The 21,420-nt window shown below is 36.5% G+C and overlaps 1 protein-coding gene across 1 annotated transcript; it reads right to left on the bottom strand.

The window, feature by feature from the left end:
- Nucleotides 1-239: 239 nt before the first annotated feature.
- GCLM (glutamate-cysteine ligase modifier subunit) lies at nucleotides 240-17,093 on the bottom strand. The gene is made up of 7 exons (XM_045547503.1): nucleotides 16,558-17,093; nucleotides 11,802-11,867; nucleotides 10,512-10,596; nucleotides 7,410-7,469; nucleotides 6,164-6,366; nucleotides 5,007-5,121; nucleotides 240-993 (listed from the first exon to the last, which is right to left on the bottom strand). The coding sequence occupies exons 1-7, from the start codon at nucleotides 16,681-16,683 to the stop codon at nucleotides 824-826; spliced, it is 825 nt and encodes a 274-aa protein (XP_045403459.1). The 5' UTR covers nucleotides 16,684-17,093; the 3' UTR covers nucleotides 240-823.
- Nucleotides 17,094-21,420: the final 4,327 nt, after the last annotated feature.

The raw sequence follows: 21,420 nt of genomic DNA, 5'->3' as shown, positions 1-21,420 counted from the left end.
ATATTACTGAATGAGTAGCAATGTACTAAGGATAGATCAAGAATTTAAAGAATCTGAAGGTAACAGTAGTTGCTTTTATAAAACCCTCAAACAATAACTTCAAGGCTTCTAATCTTTTCAGATTTACTTTGGTTTGTCTTTATAAGTCATAAGAACAGAAAATAAAGCACAAGAATACATGGTTAAATCATTATAGCTAAACTACAAGCAAGGACACATAAAAAAGATTTAAGTTTCCATTCATGTATTGAAGAACGAATTTTATTTACACTACGAGTCAATCCTAGCTACTCCAGTTACTCTGAGATATAATTATTTTATCGATGACAGGAAAAATATCTTCCAGTATTGTATTTCAGTTTTAACAAATTGTAATTAAATTGCTTAGTTATTCTGTAGAGTAAGAAGCAATTAATGAATTTTGGGGGAAATAAAAAATATGTATATACATTACCCTGATATCTAGGCCAAAATATATCTAACAACAAATTTCTTGATTTCTATTAGTCATAAAAATAAAGGAAAATATATTGCAAGTATTTTCTTTATAGACAATTTCAATTAGAAAACAATAGTTTAATGAAAACAATATAGTGGTTCATGTGAGTGGACTGGTATGGAAGCAAAAGAAGTATTCAAAACTCGACAGGCAACATACTGTCAAATATAACTAAAGAATATCTGCCTCAAGAAAAAAAAAAAGGAATATCTGCATCTGCCTTAATGACACCATTTACAGGCAGTAACTAGATTTTTACACATTTCATTTCTATCTTATATTCAAGGAAAATACAGGTCAGCAGGTTATGATCCTAAGTCATAGTTAAGAACCCCTTCTTTTAGCTTGTAAAATGTAGCCTTTTGATTTGATAATTCCTCTACTTTTTACGATGACTGAGTATCTCAGTAGCCACAGTGGCACCCACTCGTGTGCTTGAATATCAGGGATGCTTTCCTGAAGAGCTTCTTGGAAACTTGCTTCAGAAAGCAGTTCTAAAACAAACAAGAAACAAAACACCAAAATGTTAAATTCAGAAACAAAATCACTTTACTATGTGGGTAACCATTTAACACAACAAAAGAAACACCTCAAAACTGAATATAAAATATACTTCATGTGTGCTGTAAATCTGAACCAGAATATTAGACGCTCCCAGGAAGTTCTTTAAGTAAAGTATTTACACCTGCATTCCAGCCTATTAAATTCCTGTCTTCTGGTGAGTGGAGGCTGCTAGACATCTGTATTTTCTGAACACCTCCAGGTGATTCTAATGCACATTCAAGGAAAACACAGGAAAGTAAAAAGAAGGAAGAAAAGTCAAAATTCTATCAATCAGAGACAACATACCATTTCCACTGCCATGTATTTCCTTTACAATTTTTTCTGTGTATATATTTATCTCCATATATCGGTATATATCTTATATTCATATATATATCCACATATTACATCTGTATATATCTTATATCCAAATCCTACAAAACTAGAAATCATACTGTAATTACAGCCTAATTTACTGATTTTTTCCACTTAATATTGTGAATATTTTCCCATGTAATTATCCTGTGAAAACATCATTTTTAGTAATCCCTCAAATACTATATTAATAAAGATCATAATTTATACATTTCCTTACTGTTGGTCAAAACATTTAGGTTTTTCCTAATATTTTGCTAATAAGGATAATGATATGATGAATATCCTTAAAATGCATGCCTGGCTATGGAATGAAGGTCCCAAGTAAGTACCAGTCCATTCTTAAGGCTTGACACATAGTATCTGACCAACTGCTTTCCAGAAAGGCTGTACTTTATACTTCCACCAGAGGTTGATAATGTGAGAGTGCCAATCTTATCATGTCCTCATGAGCACCAGCAATCATTAAAAAAATCTTTGCCAGTGGCTATCTTTTAATTTGCACTTTTTTGATGAACTTGTTATTTTTGAATTCCAAGTTTATGTCCAACCCTCTACGACCATTCTGATGCCATAACCTACCACTCCCCTCCTCACTACCTCTTTTCCGGCCACACTGGTCTCCTTGCTATATCCTGAAAACCTCAAGCACATTCACACCTTGGGGCCTCTGAATCAGCTGCTCCCTCTTCCCTGAACTCTCTGCTTCCAGATATCCACATGGCTCACTCCCTTCTTGCAGGTGTCTGATTAACATTACCTTAGCAGACAGGCCTCCCTGACAGTCCCACATGAAACAACTCCTAACCTGGAAGCTCTTTTTGTCCCTCAACCAACTTTTCTCCATAGCATATACTACCACTTATCATATATAACATTTATTTTATTGTCTATCTCCTCCCATTAGAATATAAATTCCATGAGGTTTGACATTTGTCCGACTTGGTCCTTTATCTCTAGTACCCAGAACAATGCCTGGCACATGGTGCTCAAATGTCTGTTGAATGAATCAATCAATATGGAAAGATTCCACTAGGGTCAAAATCAACCTACAGGTAGGGATTACGTGACCATCTACACAGCAGGATTTGGGAGTGTTAAAGGACCTGACTACTCCCAAGTGAACTGTTGTGATACCTGAACAGCATTAACAGTAAACCCTCAGTAAATGATAGCTATTATTATGTGCCAAGCACTTTTCTGAGTACTTTACATGTATTAACTCATTTAATCTACATGTTAACCCTATAAGATAGCTACTATCATTCCACTTATAGGGGGAAACTGAAGCAGAGAGGTTAGGTAACTTGCCCAAGGTCACACAGCTAGTAAATATTAGTTTTCATCAATAGGATGCAAATGTTTCCCGGGAAAAGTAACAATAATATGGATTTACTTATCAGATTATCTAGCAGAGAAGAGAACCCTGAGGGAATGAGGCATAACAAAGATTAGATTTTATGGGAGTGGGGGGAGGGGTAAAGCAAATAAAAAAGAAAAGTTCTAAAGTCAGGATCACCTATTTTATGATTTTACAATGACTGTAGCTAAACTGTTACTACAACTTCTAGGACAAAGGGTAATGGAAAATAAACCCAGCTGAGGAATAAGGGTAATTTCAGAATAGCAGTAGACCTTCAGGGGACTTATAAACAAAATTCCATTTTAGATGACAAGTAGAGTTAAATGTTTTACAATTTGGTTGCTTAAAAATAAAAAGTTTGACACAAAATTAGAGAACTAAGCTATTTAATAACTACATACTTTTAAAATTCAACTATGTTAACTCTTTAGTCAGTAAACACAACAAATTAACTGTAGAATTGCTTCATTATAGATTAAAGTATCTGAAGATTCACTAATGGTATCTGCAGGATCCAAAACGTTTAGAATAAAAATTAAAAGGACAACCAAGTATCAAATTATGTCAGTAATACAAAACCATACAAAAAAGGATTAAATCTCTCTCCTCATATACATATATGCAATATATATTGTCATAACAATGATGTATGAGCACATAATCTAAATGTCAACATTTGGATACATGGAAACAAAATAGTAGACACCTTAGTCTTTTTGTATTTCCTTTCCCACTGGCAAAAGGATAGAGTTTTTCCAATTAGAAGTAGAAGGGGGTACAGGCTGGGATCATTGGCTGTTGTTAACAATTACTGTTAGAAAAGCCTCCCCCAAAGCAAACAGATACATGATAACTGCAAACATATGGAAAGGTAAAATTTAAATGGCTTATATTTTAGAATAAATTAAAGCAATTCTTTGTTAGCTTTTCACTAAAATGACTTTTTTTTTTTTTTAACTTGCTTGTGAAAACTCTACTGAGGAGGCAAAAGTCACCATATCTTATTCTGGTATCATTTAAATGGAAATAGATAAAGGTTTGAGACTGAAATACTACAATACGAATGTTTCAAATCAAAGAGATAGTTCAGCATAGTGGCAAAGGCTCAAGAATCATCCAGGACCTAGGTCTAAGTCACACTTTGCCCTATGTCAGCTGGGTGAACTTGGCTAATTTCTTAAACTCTCAGGCTCTATTTCCTCATCAATAAAATGTCTAGTTTCAGCTGTTGTGAGGATTACAGTTAATCTCTCTGAGGTATCTGGTATGATGGATGGCATTGAAGGAATAATAATTATTAAAACTCTTCCTCCTCAGCCTCCTCCACTTCTGATGAAACAGTTAAAAAATGAGAATGGAGTAGACAGCTAATAAATAGTATAAAGTCTTACTAGGTTATTAATAGCATTCTAAAAATGAGCAAATTGAATCAACCCACCAATCTGTCATATTTTTAGACATAAAAAATACAAGTAAAAACTGAATTTTTTCTCTAAGAATCATCTATGAAATATAATTTCCTTCAATATTAAAACAGAATCTCTATAAAAATGTCATAGAGACTTAAAACTGTCACAAGACTTTCCTCACTTACAACAAAAATAGTCAATACACAGGCTCTCTGAAACATTTATCTTTACAAGTTATTTTAAACATTTTCTTCCTAGCCTATCTAGTTAACTTGTAAAATGTTGATAAAAAATTATTCTACAGAAAGCAGGCAAGCCATTCTCATTAATCAAATAATGTTTCTCATTAACACTAAACATGTATCTTGATAGTAATGATTAAAAATCACCTCATTAATTATCTAACCTAAGACACTTTTTATGTTTTGAATTAAATTGTATGTGCCTCTTTCTAGATATTTATCCTTCAAAATTAAGTGGCCCTTTGGTCCCATCTTTGCTGTACTAGACAAGATTATATGTATTATTATTTAGAATGTCTCAAAAGATCTTTTCTTTGTAGTTTAATATTGTGAACCTCAACAAATATAAAAGCGGTTCAGGAAATGATCCTTTCACTTTTCCCCCCACTCGGTACAAAGATAAAATAAAACTTTCTAAAAATAAAGGCATAAGTGTTTTGAACTAACCGTTAAGAATAATTCTAAATAACACTGTACATTTATCACTGCACACACTTAAAAGTCAATTTCAAAAACTAGCTTTTTGTAAGACAAAAGCTCATGATCAATCTCCATAATGAAAACACCACTCTTACCTTTTGGATCATTATGAGTCAATAGCTGTATGTCAAACTGTTTAGCAAATGCAGTCAAATCAGGTGGCATCACACAGCAGGAGGCAAGATTAACTTGGTTACTATTTGGTTTTACCTAGAAGTAAAGTAAGAAAGCAATAAGCAATAAAAGGACTTATTTTTAGAATATATGAAAAATCACATTCTATGGTTCTTAAAGTTTATAAAATGGACCATTTAACAATCTAATACATCTGCCTAGGAAATAAACGTGATTCTAAGTTTGATGGTTTCAGCTACAGAGGGAATAGCTCTTAAAGGTAGAGGATCAAATACAAGTACATTTAATGTTAAAATATAAAATATGGCTAGTAATCAGACAAATTTTGAAAGGGAAGAGCTGATAAATTCCAACAGCTGGACAGTTAATTTATATATATACATTCTGAATCACCTAAGTCTCTCCAGGAGTTTCTTGGCCACATTCTAGCTATCACTAAGTCAAAGGGAGAAGGGGCAACACTTTCTCTAAGGTCTTTCTGTCCATGAGAAGCTCTGAAAGCTCTAAAGAGAAGGCTGAGGATGAAGGAAAAGGAATAAAGAAAAATACGGAAAGTAAAGGTAAAATATTAGTAATTAACTTCCCAAATAATTTTGTAGGTTATTAGACCAGAGGGTGGGAGTGGTTAATTTATGACACTCACTCCATATCAAGTTGTTTGAACTGAGAGTCTCAGATATCTTTGAATAATAGTTAACAAAATATTTGTTATATATAATATTCCTTTACTTAGGAAATTAGAGCCACAGTCTAATAATACCTAAAGAAAAATGTAGTATTTTCAGCACATAAGTAAAACTGAAGGAAATGGCCTTAATTTAGTTGGCTATAAATGCTTCAACACACATTTCCTAGTGTTTCTGTCACTCATTTTAACTGGGATTAATATTCAGTTCAATTAGACATAAATGAAAAAAAAAAAAAAAAACCCAAACCCTAATGATTTAGATAAAACCTGCCTCAAAACTCCCCCCACAAAAAACCAAAAACCTCCCACATTTGGAAGAGTCACCCCTCAGTGAGGGGTTCTACTATGTGCAGAACACTCAACAATATGCAGCAAAGACTGAAAAGGGCAGGCTCCTCCCCGAATGCTCAGGATCTAGCCATCCTTCACCTGTGCCCACTGATAGAGCTGCTCCAACTGTGTTTTGTCCAGATCGGAGGTACCTATAGCAACAATCTTTTTGCTCTGAACCAGGTTTTCTAATTCTTCCCAGTAAGGCTGTAAATGCTCCAAGGAAAGATTAACTCCATCTTCAATAGGAGGTGAAGCAATGATCACAGAATCTAGCTGTGCTACTCCAAGGACTGAACAGGCTGATGGGAAGGAAAACACAAAGAGGATGTTTGTCTCTTCTTTTTTTTTTATTCACATAGTTATCAATGTGCAAAAAAACAAATATTTCTAATGTCCTCAAAGTATCCCACTGAATTCTGTCCATATTGTTCACTAGTTTTCTAAATAACAGATAATTTCTTAATTTACCTTTCATTTAGACCATTTCCAGCTTTTGAAAACGTGTAAGTGCCCATCCACCTACTTGCTCTGAGGGGAAGATCAAGTGGGATTCTCTGACCTGCATTCTTCCTAGGATGCTCACAACTACTACAAGCTCTTCTTTCTGGGGAACAGGATTCCTTTTTGTTTCCTATGCCCAAGGATTTTTTGTTAGCTTCCTTATCTTCATAAAATTTTCTTCTTCTCCAGTTCTACTTGCTCACTAGTATCTCATATGGATGAAAACAAGAATTTTGACCACATATTCTATAACTGGTAGTCACAGCAAAGAATAAGGCCGAGACTCTGAAAAACTGAATTTATGGTCTTAATCTATATTTATGGAGGTAGATAATTTCTTAATTTCTATAAAACAATTTAAGAGCGTATTTTAAATTATTGGTTATTCTACAGTTATAGTAAAGAACCAATTATTTAAGTTTTCAACATTTATAAATGCTCAAAAAATGATTAAAAAAAAGGATTGAATAACTGTAATACCACAATAACCTAATCAAGTGCTGAAAATAGAGATAAAATACTTGGATTTTGTTGCTGCTGTTGTTTTTGCTATAGTACTAAAAGGGCTAAAAATATGATTAAGGAGAACATCTATCCCTAAACAGATAGTTAACATTTAATTACGTTACATCTTCTACATTCCTCTTATATATCAAAATATGACCCTACATAAGTCAGTATGATTCTAGAGAACCCTTAAGAAATTTGGCTAGAACTTTAAAAGGTAAAATTGGAATGAGCTCATTTTCTTTTTACCTGGACCTGAACACAAGTTATAACTAAAAATACCTACACTAATTTAAAGCCCACTATTAAGATAAAAAATTAAATTTTTGCTTACCCATGTCAACAGCATTTCTAGTTGATGATGAAGAGTTTGATCCTACAATGAACAGTTTTGCTGGTTAACAAAGAAAACAAAACTGATTACTACATTTGGGTATACATTTTACTATATGCTAGCATTAATACTGCCATAATACTAAGATGACAGATAATCCTGAATGAATTTTTCCTTTCCTAGTCACATAATTTTTAAAATTTTCATTTTAAAACATAAAAGTATACTTCCATTGTAATTTTTAAATTATATGCTAGTTGCCAACAAATATGTTTGTCAAAACAAAAAGCAAATATTAATTTCCCATTTATTAGAAGGCAGGTCAGATAAATACAGGGGCTTAAATTTACTGAAAATATATATTTTTATGAATTAAACATTAATGGAGCATATTATGTACTTTTTCCAATAACCAAAATCTATACAAAGACTAAAGGTAAAAGGCTATAATGAGAGGAAAACTGAAAAAAAATCCACAATTCCACCTTCCTAATACAATCATTTTCATTTTTAGACATTACTTCCCAGTTTTTGGTCATATGAAGCAGAGCATAACATTTTTTCTACTTCTATTTGGTTTATATTTATGTAATAAATATTTTTTATATATTTATATGTAGTATTTAGTTATCTTAAAATTTTTTATCATAATAGTCATGTGCTTACTCTAGAAATGAGGAAAACCTATGAAAGTAGAAAGACCAAAAAGAACTGACAACAGTCTCATCACCCAAGGTAATTACTGTTTAGATTTTTGTATATTCTATGTTTTTTTCACTCAAGGGTGGCCTTGAATGTATTGTTTTTAATATATAATTTTACATACTCATTTTAAATGATTGAACATTATTCTGTAATTTTGATAGGATATAATTTACTATATGAGTTCCTGCTTATTGAACATTTAGGTTAGTAAATGTTCTAGTAGTAGTTCCAGTCCTCTGTTATGACACATAATGGTAAAACGAACATCCTGGTAACTTTTTGTTCAACTTTACACTGAATCATTTCCCAAGGATGAACTGTCAGAAATGTGATTATGGGTCAAAAGATATAACTTTTTTGTGTGAGTTGTAATATTTTATTTATCTTCTACTTTATAAAAGATATATGTACCAATTTATCAGACCACCAACAGTTAAGAATCTCTCCTAACAATATAGGATGCTATTATTTAAAAACATTTTTTTTAATTTAGTAGATACAATATATGCCTACCTAGGGCCACATTAATTGACATTTCTTTGGTTACCAGGTATTGTTGAGTAGTTTTCTATATTTACAAGATTGAGGCTTGGGCTTGATTTAAACTCAACTTTGTACGCACATATTTACGTCATGTAAACTCACTGTTCAAAATCTAGATTTACTCAATAAATAAACAGATGGAGTAGCAGGAGAGCAAGAAAAGAAAAAATCAGAAACGGGCATTTAGAGAAATAGGGCTAATTAAATGGCCTTATGTGTACCCTTATGTAAAGTACCTGGCATTCAACATATGCAACACATTTTCTTGTATAATGTTTCTTGTATGTGTCCCTTCCTTTCTACTACTAGATCATCTTTCTAAAAGAAATTGCTTTCCTCATGTTACTCCCCTATTGAAAAGCCATCACAGCTCCCCTACCAGAGAAGAGTCAATATTCACCACTTTGGTCCAACCCTAGCTCCCATTAAACTCTGAAAACCCCACCACTATTCTTCCATCCATGAATTTGTACCCTCTGAAATGGCCTGCTCTCTCTGAGAGATGAGGCATTTTAGGATAGGTGGCTAGAGGAAACCTCTTCATAAGGAGAGAATTTTGAAACCTATCAAAAATCTCAAGCCCTATAGGAACTGAGGACAATTTCTAAGAGCTCTAAGACAGATTTACATTATGATGAATTATAATCAACCAGAGAAAGAATGTTGCTTTTACTTCCTTTCTAACACAAACAGCAATATGAAATTAACAGAAAGAAATCTGTTTTGGAGTCAGGCATACCGGGACAGATTCCTGGTATAACCACTTACTGGCTGTATGACAACTTTCAAGTTATTAAATGTCACTAGTGCAATGAGAAATAGACCTACTTTGTGGGATTGTTTTGAGAATTATATGAGGAAATATAACCATAAAGTACCAAGTACAGTGCCTGGCACAAAGCAAGACTCAATAAATGATAGTTATTATTATTAGAATCAAAAGATAATACCCTATCTGATCTTACATGTAATTTAGGATTACTATCTCAATAATAATAATGATAAAATAGCACAATCACAATAACAACATCGTAATAAATAAATAACAGCTACCTAGCACTTACTTTGTGGCAAGCACTGTGCTAAGTGCTTCTTTTGTTATTTCATCCAATTTACAAAGAAACCTGAGAAACAGATACACCCCCATGTTATAGATGAGAAAACTGAGGCTCAGAGAGATTAAATTCTTTGTTAGCCCAAGATTAGACCAGCCAGTAATTTGCACACCCAAGAATTTCAATCTAGTCAAGCTCAAGCTTTTAATGACTATGCTATGCTGATTGTAAGGTGAGGGCAGGAGCAGTATATCTTTTCATTTATGTATTCTTAGAGCCTAATACAGTTTCTGGAATGCAGTACTCACTCACTATATATGTTGAATGGGAGTTATGTCTTGCCTTTCTCTCCATGCCACCTGTTGCCCAAACTTCTTTCTACACTCCCAGGTGACCTCAATCGCTGCTTACCAGTCCCACCAGAAAGGGAGGGTTTATGCTTGCTTTGGGTAGACACTGCGCCTAAGCCTTCCCTTTACCCTTTCCATTTCCTCCACCTTAATCTTTCTACTGCTCTGAAATCTGACACATAAATTACATGACATGACATGAGAACATCATGAAGAACAGCAAGTTCAAGTTCTATTCTGACTCCACTGAAGTAGCCAGCATCGACCTCCTATAACTCCCTCTTAGAGTTGACAATAAAATTATGTTAAAAAACAATCTGTTTATGTCCCACACTTAGTGTCTGAGTCAAGCACTACCAGAAGCAAAGAAAAGCTTATTCCCATGGCTAATAAAACCTCACTATCACTTCCACTATATAACAAAATGAATTGTAAAGGCTGGACTTTACCAGAAACTTTCATTTCTTCTCTTTCATCAGGATTTATCTTTTCCACTGCATGAGATACAGTGCATTCCAAGACATCTGGAAACTCCTATAAATAAACATGTAATATTTATTGTAAATATAAAAGTACTGTTTCTGATTATAAAATTTTCTACTACCCATAACACCCTTTAGAAACAGAGAACCCTCATACCTGTTCTGTTAGGCTGCGTAAAGAAAAAAAAATGGAAACAGATAACCCATAAGACAACACAGTTCTTTTCCTGAGGTCTGAATAGGCTTCACAAGTATCATACAGAGTAATTTCAGTGCCATAAAAATCCCCTGTGCTCTGCCTATTCATCCCTCCCTCTCTCCCTTTGAAGCCCTGGCAACTGCTACCTTTTTACTGTCTCTATAGTTTTGCTTTTTCCAAAATATCAAATAGTCAGAACTATACAGTATGTAGCCTTTTCAGATTGGCTTCTTTCACTTAGTAATATGCATTTAAGTTTCCACCATGTCTTTTTATGGCTTGATAGCTCATTTCTTTTCAGCATTGAATAATAGTTCTTTGTTTGGAGGTACCACAGTTTATTTATCTATTCACCCACTAAAGGGCATCTTGGTTGCTTCCAAATTTTAGCAATTATGAATAAGGCTGCTATAAACATCTGTGTACAGGTTTTTGTGTGGACATTCAGTTTTTAGCTCCTTTGGGCAGACACCAAAGAGTATGATTGCTGGATCATATGATAATAGTATGGTTAGTTTTGTAATCATAAGCATTTTAAGCCAAAACATTTTTTTTCTGAGTACAACAGAAAAAAGCAAAAGCCATTCCAATGCATTATAATGAATAATTTATGAGGATAATGAATACCTGACATTTTAAAAATGTCTAGTGACTATATTGCTAGGGTGATGGTCTACTAAAGCAATCTACCAATCAAAACTGATAATCATTTTTGGTCTAGTAGAAGAATGATTATCAAACAGTTTTTGTTGGTAGATTGCTTTCAACTACACCAAAAATAAACTGGAATAAAACACTGATGGTGAGGAAACTGTGGTGGAAATTAAGCACAAGAATCCTAGTATCTTGTCTAGTTAAAGAGTTGACTATTGAATCCAGATTTTCCATTTTATGCTTAAGCCTTATGGATCAGACTGACAACTCAGCAATTAACCACAGAGAGTTTTATGGCTAATTGCTTATTTGACTTCCCTCACAAAACTGTGGAAATTAACTTCCTGCTTATTACTTCACTTCCCTTTTGACCTGCACGATTTCTGTAGTCACATTTCACTTACCCTGACCAAATCCGGGCTAATTTGGGAACTCCACTCATTCAAGGTCTTTTGGATACAATCTCGAAGCTGCAAAAGGAATGCATTTTGAAACTGTTAAACTCTATACACTATGTACTTCTACAGTAAGAATGTATAGTTTGATAAGCAGGAAAAAAAGATATCAATACGAAATACCATACAAACCCAATTTTAATTCTACAAGGCTTTTGTTTCCTTCAACACAGATAAATACAGACCTGTTTTTATCCTACTCTTATTTTTCAAATTTTCTTGACCTAAAGCAAGTCTAATTATTTTTAAAATGTTTTTGTACCAATGAAGATTTAAATAAACTTTTGGAACATAAAACCACTCATAAAGAAACAAAACATTTTTTAAAGAATAAGGTTTACAGAGGAACTTGGATTCAAGCCCAGGCCAGCTGACTAGAATTCACATTAACCATTATGCTATATTCCTCAAAGACAAACAGATTAGAGAATTATGATGGCCAGAGGAACTCCTACATCAGATTCACCTGTGCTGTTTTGTTAAAAATTTAGATCCTGAGCCCAATCTTAGATCTGCTGAGTCACTCTCCAAGAGGAGCCAGAACTTTAACAAGCATCCCAAGTAATCACTATGTACTAATTAAAGTCTGAGAACCACCAGGATAGACACCCTGTGTAAGGATAGTCCATAACTCATTTCCTAACACTTAGGCATATGCTTATAACCTGTTTTCAGTGTTTTCTTTTCTTTTCTTTCTTTTTTTTTTTTTTTTGAGACACAGTCTCGCTCTGTTGCCTGGGCTAGAGTGAGTGCCGTGGCGTCAGCCTAGCTCACAGCAACCTCAAACTCCTGGGCTTCAACGATCCTACTGCCTCAGCCTCCCAGGTAGCTGGGACTACAGGCATGCGCCACCATGCCCGGCTAATTTTTGCTATATATATATTTTAGTTGGCCAACTAATTTCTTTCTATTTTTAGTAGAGACGGGGTCTCACTCTTGCTCAGGCTGGTCTCGAACTCTTGAGCTCAAACAATCCACCAGCCTCGGCCTCCCAGAGTGCTAGGATTACAGGCGTGAGCCACCGCGCCCGGCCTGTTTTCAGTGTTTTCTTAAACAAAACTGAACTAACATTATAAAGTATGATGTAAATTCATTAGTTTATTCATCTTTGTATCTCTTATGTCAGTGTATTTCAAACTTATTTGATAGTGGTCCCACGTAAGACATACATTCACATAGTAAGCAAGGGTCTATAGACATAGGATGGGACAAAAAAATTCACAAAACAGTATTTATGCTCACTACATGCCAGTCTTCTTTTTCTTTTTTTTCCAAATATTAAGGCAGTACAAGTGTTTTTGCTACACTGATGAATTGTATAATGCAGAAGTCAGGGCTTTTAGTGTCCAGTCACTGGAGTAGTGTACATTGTACCCAATAGGTACATTTTTATCCCTCATCATCCTCCTCCCATCCTCCCAAAAGGCTTCTATTTTATTAATTAGAAAAAATATACTGCTCCATATTCACTAAACTGATTTATGACCACTAATGGGCCAACACTAGCATTTGAAATCACTGCCTTATCAAGGGCGCAAGGGCCCAATGTTTTGCATTCTGTGAGCAATCAATGAAAAAAAGAAATGATTAACTAGAAGCCAGCTGCTGAATTGTAAAGGCACTTTCCTAACAGCAACAACAGAGACCAAATTGAAAAAAACTGATACAAGCACTTTACTGCTTATATCTCAGTACAGATGATTACAAGGGACTAGTTTATCAACTTAAAGGCACAGAGCCATTTATGTTAAGATTTATAATTCACAACAACTATTTATGTGCTATCCACAATAACCCACTTGGATTCAAGTTATAAGGTCTCTATCTTTCTACAAAGTACATTTATAATCAAATTTAAGTCAGTAGATTAAAATCAGTTGATAATTCTAGACAGAATTACAAGTCAATATTCTCTTAAAAATCAGTAAAAATTGAGGAAGCAGAACCAACTAGAGGTTAACAATTCTATCATAAGTGTTTTGGCTTAAATCACAGCAGAATTCTAAGAAATTTCCCTCTGGAAGGACAGCTTATTTGTATTCTTAAGGCTTTCCTGATAAATTCCTCAATCCAGGAAGGTAAGAATATTTTCAGACTATTCACCCCTTTCTTGAAACCATTTCTTTAATTAATCTTGGATTCTGCAAAATGTCAGGATAAATCATAGAACAGTCTAATGTTATAATTAAATGAGAAATTCATTGACTTTATCACAAACCTGATTTTTAATCTTGTAAATTACATGTTATCTACTGTACACTGACTGAACATTAACTTTGTACTTTTTTGCTCTCTGCTCTTTTCATTCTTATCATACACACATAATATCACCGAAGATAAGTATCACCATAATTTAGTGTATCATTATATCTGGAGTTTTATTAATATAAGAGTTTTAAAAATACCATGATCCAACTGGTCAAACACCCTTATAACAAAGAACTGAGCAAAACAGTCCCACCCACTTAAAAAACTGTGAAACAAAGTATGTGGGCAGAGGTCACACACACAAAAATTAGAACTAGAAGAGACCTTTTAAGAAATTTACCTGAACTCTCTACCTAAGTTGTAAATTTTCTCAATAATGACTGACTTATTCAGTTACTTTAATCTCATCGATGAGGCTGGGACTTTGAGCAGCACATCCCAATTTGGGGCTCTGGTTGTGACAAAGTTCTTTATGCAGAAACAAAACATGCCTCTCCCATTCTAACTAAGCAGTCATAGTTTCTCTATAATATGATGCCATTCCTTCAAGTTTTTCTCAAATGTTTTCTAGTTTCTTTACTTTTGTCCTACTCTTATGAAGCCCCCTAAATAAAAACCAGAATTAGTCCTCTGAACAATGTTTTTCAAAACTGTGGGGTATGACTTAGTGCATTAAGATACTAAATTTTTAAAAATTAAAATAGGATAGAAAAAAATCAGAATACACAGTACATAATAAGGGTTAATATCTTTTCATGAAACCTGTGTTTCAGATACACATATATATATATGTATATATATATATATTTAACCATGAACTGGATTGTAAAAAGCAGTTCTCACTGTGTAGTCAAAAACTCTGAAAGTTAGCATTTTTAGAGGGTGTTCTAGTGAGATAAGAGAGAAAACTTTGCCGATACCAATATACATGCAAAATGCTGTACTGAACAATCATTATCAGTGCTGGAAGAAATTAAGGGTTTACATACCAAATACAGAAATATTTATCTTCGGGAGAAATAGTCAAAGTGGTGGTTTAAACAGAACAAAACACACTGAGCTGGAACCTGAATACTGAATATGGTATGGATTCATATTTGTTAATCAAGCGTTCTCATCTCTTGATGGGCACTGACTCCCAATACCAGGCCTGGGCACAGGTCCAGCCATACTCAGAAGGATGTCATGTGCTGCTGCACAGTCTACCGCCAACATCTCACATAGGAGAGCAGAAACTTCCCAGGAGCACATCTGATAACATCATAATATGACATAGTTTAGGAAAGTTTTTTTCTTTTAATTAAGATTGCCTTTATCTTTCTAATGAAACCAGCTAATAGGGAGATAAATGCCTGTATGGTGAACACTTTCATATATTCTTTTTTTTTTTAATTTTAAAATTTAAAAATTACTAACCAGGCCTGACCCTGCTTAGCTTCCGAGATCAGACGAGATCAGGCACCTTCAGGGTGGTATGGCCGTAGACCATATATTATTTCTTAATTCTCACAACAACCTGATGAAGGTATTATTACCCAACTTTAAAACTATGTAAACAGAGAGGCTAAGTAACTTTTTCAAAGTCACATAGCTCCTAAAAAGGTTTTATTATTTTTTAATTACTAAAAGTGTCCCATACCACCAATATGCACAACTGGCACAGTCAGTGGATGACTATCTGATTAGGAATGGTCAGCAAAAAGTATTTAACTAGTGTAAAATTCCAGATTACTCTCTGCCACCTCCAACTAGTGATTAGTCTTTTTCCCCCAGTTTTTTAAGTTATTTTTTATTGATATATAATGTTTGTACATAGTCATGTGATATTTTGTTACATGCATAGAACGTGTAATGATCAAGTCAGGGTATTTAGGGTATCCATCCCTCGTGTATTTAGTCATTAGTCTTAAGGTGAATAAAATAAGGCAGATCAATTTCCAGCAAAAAAATATATATACCTTACTTCAAAACCAAATTCGAGCGTTTACTCATTTGCCTCATGGCAATAGAGAAACTAATGTCAACATTCTAAAAGTTAAGAATATTACGAATACTACTTCATCTGAATCCACCAAAGGTTAATCTCTGAAATATTCCTTTACCGGGACAAGGTGGGGGAAGGATGAGAGACGGGAAGAGGGACTGGGCTGTGTGCCGGCCCTCTCTGATCCGGTGCCAGGAAGAGGGACCCAATACATTCAAGAGTTACGCTATCGACGGTAAGTAAGCACTGACAGAAGCGTCACTTGGTGCGCAGCTGCCTCGGTTAAGTTTTTAAGGCGCGCTGCCCCCAGCTGCGGGTCTGGACCAGAGGTGGCGCCGGCCAGCCCCAGCATCCTCCCGCGGGCAGAGCCCAGGTGCGCGCCTCCGCGGGCGCCCAGGGCCCTGCCACCCACCGCGGCCCGCCGGCGCTTCCGCCCCCTCGGAGCCGCCTGGCCGGGCCCGCGGCCTGCCCCGGGAGCCCTGCGTCTCCGCAGGCGACGCTCGCCGCGCTCACCTCCTCGCTGTGCGTGGAAGGGCACTTCTTCCGCAGGCGGCCCCAGTTCAGCAGGTTCCCGGTCTGCAGGTGCAGGGTGCTGGCCCGCGCCAGGAGCGCCCCGGCCGCGCGGCTGTCGGTGCCCATGGCAGCGGCCGCCCGAGGGGGCCAAGCGGCTACGGGGCGGGCGGGAAGGCGGCGGCCCCACAGGACTCGGTGCCGAGGCCCGAGGGAGGCCGAGAGGCGAGAGCGAGGCCGCCGACTCCTCGCGCCTGGAGCCCGGCCTGCGCTCGGCCCGAGAGAGGCCGGACGGCCGCGGAGCGGCAGCCGGGGAGGGAGGCGCTGCTGGCTGCGGCTCGGCTCCTGCGGCCGCCGCGGGGGAGCTGACTCCACACTGAGGGAGCTGTTTCCTGGAAGACAATGACTAAGCAGAAATCCGCGGCCGAGAAAGTGCTTCGTAACCGTTATTCGTCCCGCGGCGGGGCAGGGGCGGGGCGCCAGGGGGCTGCGGGATGCCGGCCCGCGGGTGACTGGCCCTCGGCCTGTCGCGGGCGTGGCGGCGGCGGCGGCGGCGGCGGCGGGCTGGCGCGCGGGCCGGCCGAGCGGGGCTGGGCGGGGAAGGCAGCGCGCCCCAGGGCTCCCCCTGGCGGCCAGCGGACTGCTCGCCCGCCGCTGCCGCCTCCGCCTCCGCCTCCGCCTCCGCCTCGGGCGTCTACTGGCCTTTCCGTGTAGCTTCTCAGCCAACATCAGTCACGCTGCCGGTTTTCTCACACACCTCTTTTTTTTTTATTTTTAATTTCAGCATATTACGGGGGTACACATGTCTAGGTTACATATATTGCCTTTGCCCCATCCGAGTCAGAGTTTCAAGCGTGTCCATCCGCCAGACGGTGCGCGCCGCACCCATTAGGTGTGTGTATACCCATCCCCCCCCACCTGCCCGGCACCGGATGGATGTTACTACCTATGTGCACTTAAGTGTTGATCAGTTAATGCCAATTTGATGGTGCGTACATGTGGTGCTTGTTTTTCCATTCTTGTGCTACTTAGTAGAATGGGCTCCAGCTCTTCTATCCAGGATAATACAAGAGGTGCTAGATCACCATTGTCTTTTGTGGCTAAATAGAACTCGATGCTGTAAATACCACATTTTATTAATCCACTCATGTATTGATGGGCACTTGGGTTGTTTCCACATCTTTGCAATTGTGAATTGTCACACACCTCTTTAAAAGGACAGCCGAGGCGGATACCAAAGCTTTGAAATACTAGCTGGTCTTAGTTCTCAGAAGCAGGTGTTAATGCACAAGCGCCCCCTTCTTCTTTTTTCACTTTGCTACCTTCGAGGACCTTCCCCTAATCTGCTCATTTTTCTTCATGTCCCTGAATTAAAGGTCTCTTGATTTACATGATTTGCTGGTAGTGTGTGAAGTCAAAGAATAAGACTTAATCTTTGCCCTTGAGAAGCTTAAACTCTGGTTCCAGAGACAAGGCGCATGAAACATTAAGTAGTAATACAAGAATAGCATAAGGCAAGTTAGTTTCCTGATGAGTTCAGGTTAAAAAAGGACACAAGTCCATGAGATCAGAAAAGGCTTTATCACCTACCCCCTTTGAGGTGGCTGTGATTCTTTACCCCTGTTATATTTCACATGTGGTACACTTGATATGAACATCAAATTGAACATTTATTGAGCTTTCGTCAAGAATCCTTCACTTTTGTTGGAGGGAATCGGAGGTGTTAAAAGGCAAAATGGGACTCTCATTACAAGGGGGACAAAAGCTATTGAAAAGAGAGATGAACTCCAGTTGGTAAATTGGTCAGCATTAGGCGATGGTTGAAAAAGAAGTTCCTTCTAGGAGGTTAAACATTCAGCCTGGTGTTGAGTAAATATTTATTGGCTGAATAAATGATAATAAGAGTTCATTGAAAGAAGAGTAATCCTAGAGGCAAGAACAAACATGGGCTCCTTTAATTAATGTAAACATTTGATTTTAATGCCAAATTTGCTGTGGCATCACTTCTTGACTTTTTGTATATAATCTAATACCATGCAAATAATACTTGATTAAAGCTTAGAGGTTACATCTGCTAAACCATTAGACCTGCCTCTTTCATAGGAATTTGTATAACATATTGGTCAAGAATGTTGGTGCCAACATCAACCAGTATGGCTTACAAACCTGACTCCACCAGGTACTGGCTATTTTATCTTAGACAAGTCTCTCCATATTTCACTTTCTCCAAACCAGGATGATGGTAGTTTGAACCATATAAAACTGCTGATAATTGACCATTTTAAATCTACAGAAATGGAAAGTCCCCATGGTTCCACCTAATATAGTATTTATCACACTGAGTAGGTGTGAGGAGTTGTGAGAGAAGGCATGAAAAGCCCTTAGTATAGTATATAGTCAGTATATAGTGAACGCTTAGTGAGAACTCCTGTTATTAATGCCTCTACTAATTATGAGTTAGCTAGTACAGTTTCTGTCAGGCCCCAGCTGTAAATAGAGAACTAAAGCCTAAGGCCCATAATATAGCTGGAGATCATTTAATGTTACCTCCATGTAGCGTTGCTAGTCAACTAATAACTCCTGTGGGAATAGCAGATTATACTAGCTGTTGTAAAATTCACGGGTGCCAATGTCTATCCCTACTGTAAATATATAGAGGGCTCATACAATAAAGCCTAGGAAAGCCAATTGATATTATGGCTCATACTGTTCGTATATAACTGAATGGTTCTTTTTTCCCAGATTAATAAGTTACAGTATGTGAGATTGAGTAAATATTGGTATAAAATTGGGTCTCCTCCTCCAGGGGGATCAAAAACAGTGATATTAAGGCTACAGTTGGTTAATAGTATGGTAATGTTGGCTGCTAGTACTGGGAAAGACAGTAATAAGAGTAACAGCTGTGATTAATACTGATCAGACAAGTAGTGGTGTCTGGTATTGGGATATTGCTGGAGGTTTTATGTTAATGTTGTTGTAATAAAATTAAGAACTCTTAAAAATGGATGAAACACCTGCTGAGTGTAATGTGAAAACTGTAAGATCTATGGAGACTCCTGCATGTGCTAGATTTCTAGCTAAAGGTGAGTAAACTTCTCGTCCTGTACCAACGCCGGCTTTTCCTATTGAGGAGGCAAGCAGAGGATGATGGGAGAAGTCAGAAGCGTACATTGTTCATTCATGGAAATACTGTATCTGGGGCCCCAAACATTAAGGGGACTAATCAGTTACCGAAACTTTCAATTATAATAGGTATAACGATAAAAAAGATTATCACCAATGTTTAGGCAGTGATTTAATCATCACCTAACAGGGCTTCTGGTTGACCCAATTCAGCCTGAATTAAAAGACTTAGGGCAGTTCCTACTATTCCGGCTCAAGCACCTGAATAGTAAATGCAGTGTGCCAATATCTTTGTGGCCTTTTGAGAATAATAAATGATTAATGAACATAGAAGGATAAAATGGCTGAGTAAGCTTTAGACTGTAAATCTAAAGACAGAGGTTGAACCCTCTTTTTACCAAGTTTCCAGGTGAATATTCAAATTGAATTGCAAATTCAAAGGGGCCACTTTAATTCTGCCAGGGCTGCTCTACTTTCTTTTTCCCTCAAGGCAGTGGGAGAAGTAGATTGAAGCCAGTTCATTAGGGTATTTAGCTATTAACTAAATTTCCCTGGGATCAGACACCACCCAATCTATTAAGGATTTAGCTTAATTAACATGTTTGGTTTGCATTCAATTGATATAAGATAGGGTCTTGTAGTCCTTATTTTTAATGAATTAAGTATTAGGGTACTTACTTGCTTAGGGTTTTGAAGGCTCTTGGTCTGTCTAACCCAAATTCCTAATCCAATGTTGAGAATATTGGTGCAAGTGGGAGGGAAAAGGTTGATAGTATAACAAATGATGAAAGAAAGAATGTTTATATTTTTAAGTTGTCTCTGTCTCTATGTTGTTGGTTATTGAGAATATTGTTAATGATGTAGAATAAATTAATTGTACATAAAATATAAGTTGAACAATGTTATGATAGCTATAAATGTTGGTATAATAATGCTGTTGTTTTTTGATAATTCTTGAATAATGATTCATTTAGGTAAAAATTCTGTAAGTGGGATTGTAACCCTAAAGATAATAGAGTTACAAGGATTGTGGACCTTATTAGTGGTAATTTATTTTATGTATGTGATAATGTTGTGATAGTTATATTTAAATTGAATATTATGAATGCAGTAATTGTTACTATAATATCAAATATTGGATTTGAGATTATTGTAAAAGGGTTGTAGTTAAAGATGGCCATTATTCATTCTATATGTGCAATTGATGAATATAGGCTAAGATTTTTCATAGTTGTGTCTGATTTAATCCTAATCCTCCTATAAGAATTGATATTATAGTGATAATTAATATTATATTTAGGTCAACTGATGCTACTTGAATATGATTGAAATTGGTGCCAGTTTTTGTCATGTTGATAGAATTATGCCTAATATTAGTGGAATTCCTTGTGTTACTTCTGGGACTCAAAAATGAAATGGAAGGAGTCTAAGTTTTATAATTAGTGCCATAGTAATTGTTAGGGATGTTGTTAGGTTGGGGATTTTTATGATTGTTCATTGCTTAGAATATATGTTAATAATGATACCTATTATTAGGAGTGTAGATGCAGTGTCTTGTGTTAAGAAATGTTTAGTAGCTGGTTTTGTGAATCATGGGTTTTTTTTTATTAGTGGGAGGAATGGTTAGTATACTTTCTTTAGTCATCACAAGAAGCAATTCCTCATTTGTTCAAGTTTTATCATGAGATTACAGCAATTCGGTCACATCTTCAGGATCCACTTTTAATTCTAGTTCTCTTGATA

Source organism: Lemur catta, chromosome 3, assembly GCF_020740605.2.
Source record: "Lemur catta isolate mLemCat1 chromosome 3, mLemCat1.pri, whole genome shotgun sequence".
NCBI classification, from domain to species: domain Eukaryota; kingdom Metazoa; phylum Chordata; class Mammalia; order Primates; family Lemuridae; genus Lemur; species Lemur catta.
The sequence above is the reverse complement of the archived record's forward strand: the minus strand, read 5'-3'. Positions and strand labels throughout refer to the sequence as shown.

Coding starts and splice junctions, on each gene's coding strand:
- GCLM (XM_045547503.1), bottom strand. CDS start 16,683: ATGGGCACCGACAGCCGCGCGGCCGGGGCGCTCCTGGCGCGGGCCAGC. Junction 10,597..11,801: donor TTAGCCCGGATTTGGTCAGG/GTAAGTGAAATG, acceptor GTTTATTTATAG/GAGTTTCCAGATGTCTTGGA. Junction 5,122..6,163: donor AGCTCTATCAGTGGGCACAG/GTGAAGGATGGC, acceptor CTTTACTTCTAG/GTAAAACCAAATAGTAACCA.